The 9,986-nt window shown below is 38.5% G+C and overlaps 2 protein-coding genes across 4 annotated transcripts in view; one reads left to right on the top strand and one right to left on the bottom strand.

The window, feature by feature from the left end:
- LOC106167824 (uncharacterized) overlaps positions 1 to 9,986 on the bottom strand; it is a 35,940-nt gene that overhangs the window by 24,507 nt on the left and 1,447 nt on the right. The window lies entirely within an intron of this gene.
- On the top strand, positions 1,231 to 8,669 carry LOC147763503 (protein stum homolog). Of its 3 annotated transcripts, none has more exons than XM_087003188.1 (3): positions 1,231 to 2,393; positions 5,824 to 5,997; positions 7,622 to 8,669. In XM_087003188.1, exons 1-3 carry the CDS (start codon positions 2,060 to 2,062, stop codon positions 7,696 to 7,698), a joined length of 585 nt encoding a protein of 194 aa, XP_086859314.1. In that variant the 5' UTR covers positions 1,231 to 2,059; the 3' UTR covers positions 7,699 to 8,669. The 3 variants fall into 3 exon arrangements, 2 of the variants coding, with proteins under 2 accessions (XP_086859314.1, XP_023931393.1); XR_015332672.1 differs by having other exon boundaries at positions 1,232 to 2,393; positions 5,824 to 6,106; XM_024075625.2 differs by having other exon boundaries at positions 1,236 to 2,393; positions 5,824 to 6,079.

Raw genomic sequence — 9,986 nt, 5'->3', positions numbered from 1 at the left:
CAAAAATTTCATGAAAAGTCACAAACAGATCGGATGGAAAGGCATCATTTTTGCCCAGTACTTTGACGATCCCACTGGCTCTTTATTGTGTTCATTCTTCTCACCTATCGCAATTTGAAAATACAGCAGCCGCACTTCTCCACTTCATACATGTTTAACGGACGGGTTTTTTTTTTTTTTAAATTGCAATAACGAGAGCTAAAATGAAAATTGAATTAAAATGTCCAACAAAGAATTTCATAAGCTGTTTCACGCACAAAGTTACAATAATACTTTCTCCAAACAACAGCTAAAATAATTATGGAAGGCAGTAATGTTTTTTTCAGTTCTTGTTTGAAAAAAAACCATTATGGAATCAAATTGACTTAGCATTAACGCCATTTCACAAGTGACAAGTATACGTGGCCCTGTTTGCGGAGTAGTTGGCAAAATGCCAAGGCTTAAGTCTTACATTTCATCCAGGACCCACAAAACAAGCCCTAGGTTTCACGGATTGATGATGTTTGGATGTTCACGAGTAACGAGGTTTTCGGTTCAGATTTAAAGGTATCTGTCCCCCCCCCCCCCCCTCCTTCTAATATATATTTATTATAGACTTGGATGAGCTTAAATAATTCTATGGAATGATATTATATATAAATTGAAGAAAACAAAATCATACATGTATTTTAACGTTAACCTAGGAATAACTCTTTATGATTAATAGCTTTAAAATATAAAATTTGCAATAGCATGACCCAATCGGAAAACATTTACTTAACCAGAATCGCATGCATATCAACCAACGAAACGTTTTACACCTGGATCAAGTCTTCTCGTATTGCACGAGGCAATCACCAAATCTTGGCTTCGATTAATGTGGATGAGCTGTCTGCCGCAGTTAAATATTACGCTCAACACACACACACAGGTGCTTGAGATGTTCAGGCTACACAGGATGAGAAGGGGACTAGGGTGAAATTGGAGTAAATGAAGTTAAATAATACAATTTTCAGTGTTACATATCTTCAGTGAATATTTCAAATGTCAAATAAATTGTATCCGTAAAGTATAACTCTTGTTACTCAAACCCCTGGGAAACTTTTTTTCGATGATAGCTCGTTAAAGAGGACTTCGGCAAATATTTGCGTTCTTCGCACGGTGTATTGAGCCTCACTCACACCGTTACTGTATTAGGGGTATTTAGAGCAACCGCAGCGTATCTATTTAAAAACCTCACCTGGCAAATCGTTTAGTGCGAGGCACTCGGCAAAATTCCTTGAACTATAAGCTAGCGTCTACTAGCTCAGCATAAACAACGACAGAGAGACAACGCCGTTCTGTCAATAGTGCATACTGTCCAAGCTAATTGAATGTAACTGATTCTTTGAATGTAGTCAGAGTTGCAGTATTTATGTTCAAAGAGATCGAGTGTTTTTTCATCTTTCAGCTCACCGCCGTACCTGCTGGGATTTCCTAGAGTCTGATTTATTAGGGCTTTGCGCCGTCAAACATATTTATACTCCCCAGCATTTCGGGAGATTTCAGCGAGAAAGGAAGCGTTAAGCGGACGCGAAACACACGGCGCTTTACCTGGGCTCACCTGGCTAGATTAGCAGCTCTATCGCTGATAACCCGCCAGTCATAGGAAAGTTGACTCTTTCAAAAGTTTAAAATCTTGAGAAAAGAGCACTGTTTTTACAACAAGAAAGGAGAATTGTGAGGATATGGTTGTGTGATCAAGAGATCGTGTGGTAATTAACGAACCTCTCTTGACGACCAGGGGAAAGCTCACACTGCAGTGTTCAGAGAGGAGAAAGCAACGGAGAAAAGATATGAAATGAGACTTGGAACCTCGACACAACGGAGGCTTGCTTCAATTAAAAACACAAAATACGGAATATCTTTCGGATTGGCCAAATTCGTTTTAAAAGACAACTTATTCAATAATTCAAGTTGTTGGAGCTGCAGCCCATTCGAAAATTGAACAGAGTGTTTTGATTTTCCAGGAAGAGTGAAAACACACACAAAAAAAAACTTGTAGTTGCTTTTAGTAGTGTGTCATTTTTAAAGAGCAAACATGGCCGATGTCGCCCAGTTGGATGTGCAAGTAGCGGAAACAGACGATGAAAACGCAGAGTTGAACAATTCACCAAAACCAGAACCCGAAACCGTCAAAAAAGATGAGGAAAAGGTGAACATAGAAACCCCCAAAAGTGATGAAACAAAGCAAGTGCCCTCCAGGGGGTCGATTCCTGCACAGGCAACCCAGCCAAATCCAGTACGTGACGCGCGCAGACTGGAAGTTCTTCGAGTTGAGGAAAAACAAGGACCTTTTAGAAGTGCCATTCCTTCTATGCCTCTTCCATTAGCTATAATTCTGTGTATACTAAACGTCGTGGCACCTGGAATTGGTAAGTAACTCTATATATACCACATTTACTAACACTTTTAAGAAAAGCTGACTTGCTTTTTTTTTCTTTTAACTTTTGCAAAGGAAGCATATTTTGATGTCTACGTAACGACTTACATGGCCCTTCCAAGAAATATATAACCGGTGTCAGGGGCGTAACTTAAGGGTGTGTGTGTGTGTGTGTGTGTGTGTGTGTGTGTGTTTAGAGGGGGGATAGATAACTTGCGGTCACTTGTGTAATTAAACGGTAGGCCTATGCAAAATACGATATCAGTGGACCAAGTAGCCATACTGCATTGACATGTATTGTCTATAGATAGTTGACCTCCGAGAAAGAATTTTGTGCTTCATCGTGGTGAAGACTTTCCACACGTTGACACATAACTTCCCTGTTCCCGATTTACACTGCAACACTTCTCAAACAAACTTCCTCGTCATTTCTTGGACAGAATGGGTACCAGCCTCAGATAAATTCCATTATTCATGGAAGTCAGCACACTGCTTTACAGCGTTGTCATGAACATGGCATCGTACATTTCATTTCAGATGCATACATGTAGATGCAATACGCGGTTCTGCACATAGCCAGCTGACGCCAAATTCAATTAGGCAGAGTTTTTGACCTTATGAAATGTATAACCAAATTGCAAAATTAAACGACAGCAGGAACAACAACAACAACAACAAGTGGGATATATTTAGCTTGCATAACGACATATTTTTAAAACTTGAACTGATGCCGTTCTTTCAGAGCTTTTCTATATAAAATAACGATTCGTAAATTTCAGTCTGCAATAATGGTTTCACCTTGCCTCGCGGGTAACATTAAGCATTTACCTTTCCCATAATTTAGGCTACCACCTTATGGCATTTCTGCCAACGGTCGACGAGTAGAACCTCAATTCCTGCTCACGTATCAACAAATGCATGAATTTTTCTCTCTCACAAATTCTCTTAATCAGGTTAAGTATACTCTAAATCTAATCAGCATCACCTTTCGTTGATAAATATTTGCTGTTTTCCAGGCCATTAAGTTGTGTGCATTTCATTAAGTATTATAGGTGCAGCTGTCGATAAGTGGCTTTTTATTTCTGTGACTTATCTTGCACATGTTTAGGTACAGCCTCAATTTTCTGGCGATAAAATCACGTTGGGTAAACATTAAAAATTATCTTAAACTTTGCCCATAATCATGCAGAATTCACTCAAGGCAATTGCTTTTCCATTCCCACATCATATTCGTCGGATATTACTACTGAGTGAAATGGCCACTACTTTCACGCTCAGGTTTACTGTAGCAATCATCCGCGGCTGCTTCTAAGCACCTGAAAATATAACATGCTGGGACCAAATCGCAACATAAATCACATATTTTTGGTACTGGTATCATCTGTCGGTTTACCTTAACGTTTGTGGATTCAGGATATTTTTGAAGGGAAGAGGGAGGGGGGGGGGGATGAGCCGGGGCACTCACATAAAAAACTAGACTAGCCTCGATCAATAAACATAAAAACTAGACGAGGACAGTTGCACTGTGTTATGTAGGGCGTCTGGATGAGGTATCGCTTGGTTTCTGTACCGTTTCGCTCGTTATGCGTTTTTCTTTCTTTCTTTTTGAGTGTGTGTGGGAGGGTGAGGGGGGGATACCTCAAATGTTAAGGGAGGGGCACGTGTCCGCTTGTTTGAATTTACATTATTTGTTTACAAGCAAACTTTCTGTCGTCTGCCATACAGTATGCACAAACCGTACACGGCATAAAATATTTCATGAACTATCTACCAAAACATGAAAATTAAAATAAAAGAAATTAACCGAAGCGTTAAGTCAGAGATTATATGAATCCATTTCACTACATACATGTGGGCCTACAAAAAAGTATGTTTTGACGTTCGTTTGATGTACGAAGGCGGAAATACCACGGGTTGAAATATCTCTAAGAAACGTGCATTCTTGTATCTGAAAGTATTCGGTTTAAAAAAAAATACAGGTAAGGTATTTGTTCTAGGTTTGAAATGTTGCCATTCTCGTGTTCCTCTTTTCAATAAAGTGAGTCTTGAAAAAACATTGCTTAGAGTTAGACTCATATTCTACGTAAAGGTACAGGAACATGTAAATTTACATGTTATGCAAAAGGAATTAAAGTGAACGTAAGATTTAGCATATCGGTATATGCAACATGTGTGCAATACATATCCTCACTGTAAACAAAACTATATGTATACGCACTGGCATATAGGACTCTTAATATAAGGAGTGCTGAAGCACAGCATTCGATGCTAAAACGTGGTATTCATAAATGCAGTTCCGTCTCACATGTGCCATGTATAATTCATTGTGATTTACTAGAGTGGCTGCATACGTCGAACAAATCTATGTAAGCATAAATACAATACGAAAAGCAAGTGAAACCATAAATAAAAAAGATGTAGAATGTTGTCGAGGTCGAATGCAGGTATTCACATGTATCCCACCCTTTACCAGTCTCCCTATGATCCATGGAAGACCATACTAACACATGATACAGGAAAACAGACCTAGTTTCAACTGTTCTCCATTTCGTTTTAATAGGAATCTTCCCCGCCTTTTTATGATACGGACAAGCAATGTGAAAGGAGATCGTACGTGTCTTTTTACTAACATAAACGTGCAAAATACCTGGTTATTACTTGGTTATTATGAAAGAAAGGTTATTTATATCAGATGATAAATATCCTGAATAAGAACATAAGTGGATCCAAAAGGTGTGGGGGTAGGAGGCAGTCAAAGCAGTTAGCAAACTCCTTTCATTGCGATATCCTAAACTCCGGCATTACCTACCAGAGCCGCAGTTTTTATTATGTGGACATTTTCTCTGACGCAACAGAGTAGGCTACAAAGAATGACCGCCAATTTAACCAGAGACCTATTCGTGAATATGTAGTGAAAGATCAATCTGTGGTCATGTAGTGGGTAGCAAGAAGCTATCATAAAGCCGGATTATCATAATAAGCAAAATGCTGGTTATACCATAAATATCCGTGTAGCAGTACTGTGTTAGAATTCTATTTGAGGTTGATTTTTGAGTCAGTACAAAAACAATACAAACAAAATCCCCCGGCTTTTGAGAAAGTGGTGGGTATTATTTCTATTATCAAAGTTGGCTTGCAACTAAAAAAACTATTTACCCTAGCTGTAAGTCAAGTATGATAACGAGATTCTTTAAATGAAAAAAAATTAGGATGTTTCCAAGCATTATTAGTTTTCTTTTGAGTAAAACTCGTTCTCCAAGAAACATTTTTGTAAAGCATGTGCAGGAATAACGGCATTTATTGATTGATTTGAGGAGGAGCGAATCTTTCAAAAAGCAGCACTAAATATCAAATGGTCTTTTAATTGATCACTGTAGCAAACTATTCCATCCACCCTGACATCTGTTTTGTTTCTTTCCCAGGCACTCTCATCTCTTCCTTCACCGTCTTCTGCGGCTGTCAGACCCGGTCCTCCAAGCCGATTTTCGCCTTCTTCTACAACCTCCTGGCTGCCTTGCTCCAGCTGGCGACCACTATCATCATAGTCGGCTGGATATGGAGCATATTGTGGGGAATGACCATGGTGCAAATTGCAGGTCAGAGAAATGACCGGCGCATGTATGGTGACGTTCAATAGCAGTGCATGGGAGCAGGAAAATTTTGCAGTAGGCCTATGCGGTAAAGTAGCAGCACCTAGATGTTGAAGTAGGCGCTGAGTGGTGCATGTCTTTTTTTCTAATGCCAGTCTGGGTTAATTTTCTAAATAGTTGGTTCTGATCCTTATAAATGACAAGAAAGTTGTCAATCAAGGGCCAATAATTTATTTAGATCTAGTAAAAAAGTGAACGCACCTACGCGTTACGAGGAAACAGCCTAAAGTCAGGTTCTGTTTGAGACTTCATTATAAAATCTTGACAAGGAAAGGATAACATACATGACAAACCTGGTTAAAATACAAAGTATGTTCCTTTTGATCAAGTGCTTGTCTTCTAATATCATATGCATGCGGTGATTTTCATATCATCGACATGTGCGAATTTCCAAAGAAATATCTAACTGCAACTGGCAATTTTTCATGCGCAGTTGTGACAACTAGATCACCTTTACGCACGCTCCCTTAAATCCTGCATGGCGTCCCTTCTGTTATTCTCACCTCCCACCAGTGCATAACCTTTTTAGAAATACTCGTATTTTAACTTTCATTATTATAACTAGACTGACTACTAAAATCACCTAGAATGTACTGCTTGATAGCCCTAAGTCCGTCGAGGGATGCACGTTTGAAAAGAAAAAGATGGCCAATGGTAGGTTTGCCTAAGAATGTCTCATACCGTGCACCCAAATGTGTCTCAAAAGACTGTTTACGGTAGAATAGATATTAATCTACCAACACAACTAAATAACTGTGAAGTTGGCAGCAAGATCATTGATGGAAAAACAATAACTGATTTGCGGTTTATTTGAATACATTTGTTTATATGCCAGTTTTGCAAGGCGCAGTCACTGTAAATTAATACAGGCCCGTAGCCGGGGAGGGGGGGGGGGAGATGGTAGGCTCAAAAGAACCCCCCTTTATGCCAAGAAAAGGTCCCCTCTGGGTAAAATATGATCCAAGTTTACGAAGGATTCATTGTAAAAGGTACACTTTTTCAGAAAAAAAAGAACACCCCTTTTGAAATTGCTGGCTACGATTAATTGTGATTCGTTTTTTACTGCCAATATTTTTGAATGTAGTAATATAGCCTCCTAGATGGCACTTAGATCAAGAGGTATACGGAATTTGGTGTATTTCTGGAGGAATGCCACGACCCAGACCAAAATGCACTGGATCCTCCTAAATGCATTTTACTTTTTTTCCCTCAGTAGGTAGCCTACGCTAGTTTAGTGACTCTCTAATAGTACAATTTAGAATATGGGATTAAGTGGCAGAAGCGATTGCAGATGTGAATTATCTGTTGATTGAATGTTTGTTTTTTATCCTAGTATGCACCTGTAGCCGTTTTCTTTTTCTTAAAAGGTAAATTAGCTTCAACCAAATCAGTAAGAAAAATACATCTTTTGCATACATTTTGTTCTCGTTTTTGCTATTTCTGGACAGCGACAGATAAGTTGTCAGAGTGGAGGTCAGGAAGAAGGTGTTTTGTTTGTGTGGATATCAACCGAAAATAGATTTTCATTATAAGGGTCCAACCAGAAATGAATGTGTTCTACGTATTTCAGATCGCCCAGCTGAGGCCCCTGGACTCCCTACATATGTTCGGCGACAAACGAGTGTGGATATAGATGCTTTGTATTAACTCTGCGAGAAACGATGTCAAGATACTGTATATATTTGTACCCAAGGCAGACTACTCGAAGTCAAGCGGATGCAAGCACGTATTTTATGAGATGCGAGCATTCCTCCGGCGAATTTCCAAAGAAATATGGAAAACAAAAGTAGATTTCTTCCCTGAACAGGATATTTTCGTTTCAGACCACTCTTTTTCAATATTCTTCTCTCACAGATTCAAATAACATTTGTGACATAGATAATGTAAACTAAGAAAGCGGTGTTAATTTGAAACGCGCATTATGCTCAATGTAATGTAATTGCGATTCCAATTGCATTGTTTCCATGCAAATAACAAAAACCGCCGTCGTTTATAAACAAAACAAAAGATTTGCTTACCTGTAGACAATTTCCAACCTTTTGTTAACATTTTTTAAAATATTTATTTTGTGTATATTGTGTATTGCATGGTTTGGTAAATTCCGGTTTGCAGACCCTATAGACGTTTCTCTTAAAGGAAAAGGTAGGCAAATTCTGTTTGTTTAGATTTGTGATTGATTAATTACATGATCACGTGCGAAAGCTCGAATGAGTTAGGAGTGGCAAGGAAACCTGTTCATACCTTCCAAAATACAGATGTTGACCATTAGAAACGGGCTAAGATATATTTTGGGGGGGGGGGGGGGGGTAAATGGAAGGAGTGAAGAATGACAATGGACATTCTATAGGGAATACAATCTTAATCCGTTTAAATGGAGTATTTTACGCCGATTTTTCGCCTACTGTATCTTAAAGTAATTTCATCGATGAAAAATAACGCATAATCATCATTTTCAATATTTCTTTGACACAGATGAATATATCTAATCACAGCTTTTATTTACATTTTGTACCTAACCATGACCTTGAAAATTCCTAAATTAATTCGACTCCAAAAGTTACATTTATACCAGCCTGAATGTATTGTATTTGAATAAAATTTGATTTTGTGCATTGCAATTATTTTTTTAGATCTATAGTTATTCCATACTCTCATATGAGAAACAGATAAGTTTCTCAAAGAATAAAGCAACCTACGCTCCATAAACAAAACGTGATTTAAATACGCCATGGTAGAAAAAGCTTAATAGGCCTACTGCTGTTAATATTGTACTATGTACATGTACATGTTGTTAGTGACTTTATGTCAACCTATTCGATCGATTCTTTATTGTAAGATATGGTGGAACGTACTGTATCAAAACAAAGCTGAATTTTAGAGAAGGCCAGACAAAATTGATAAAATGGTTCAGAGCACGACCACGCCTAATTTTGAGGAAATCAGATTTTTTTAGATTTTTTTCAGATTTTTTTCGCAACTATTTTCGAAAAAATGCATAAAGTTTTGGTTTGTTTAGTGTGAAAATTTAACAAATGAATACAGTAAAAACATATTCTTAAAACGTTCAAACTGTCGATTTGGCATTTCCACTCCCTAAATAAAAACGACCGACAATAAATTTAGCTATTATGCCCGTACATCGTATGTTAGGGAAAAAATCGACTTCCAACCCTGTCTACAGAGTCTCCTCTGGTTAGCCATGGTCAGTTTATCAATTTTTGTCTGGCCCATCTCGGGATTCCTTTCTGTGATTCGACCATCTTCGTTTTTCCTCAATAACACCATACCTCCTCTGCGTCTTTTTTTTTATTTATTTTCGAATAGCCTGACACCATAAGTGAAATGTCAGGCCTACCCAACTACCAGACTCGGCACTGAATGATCCAGAATTCTCCGGTAGTTCAGATCACACTACCCGTTTTCAAGGTGTGCGTCAGTGCGCATTAAATACAGTATCATACCCCGGAACACTACTTTCCAACCCCGCTCAAAATCATCGCTATCACATCGCGTACTAGGCAAGAGCAGTGTCGCGTGTGATATTTGGAAGCGAGTACTGACGCACACCTTGAAAACGGGTAGTGTGGTCCGATCTACCGTTGAATTCAGAATCATTCGGTGCCGAGTGTGGTAGTTGGGTAGGCCTGAATGTGTTTTCCAATGTAATTCTTAGACTTAAAACTTAAAACTTCTATTCATTCACATCTGATCATAACACTTTCGAGACACGTGCAATATAGGGCCTATATACTCTAGGTTCTAGATTCCGGTATTGCCAACTCGATCTTGATTTCATATAACCCATATCAGCAATACCAATACTAGTAAAAGCGACCCCACCACAAGGTATATTTTAATATTTAACAAGCTAGCTTTTATTGTGCACTGACACTCAGGGTAAATATGTAGGCTATAGGTTTGGACATCAAAACGTA

This window comes from Lingula anatina, chromosome 2 (assembly GCF_051362555.1).
Source record: "Lingula anatina isolate TDL-2025a chromosome 2, LinAna3.0, whole genome shotgun sequence".
NCBI classification, from domain to species: Eukaryota; Metazoa; Brachiopoda; class Lingulata; order Lingulida; family Lingulidae; genus Lingula; species Lingula anatina.
This window is presented reverse-complemented; position numbering and strand designations above follow the sequence as displayed.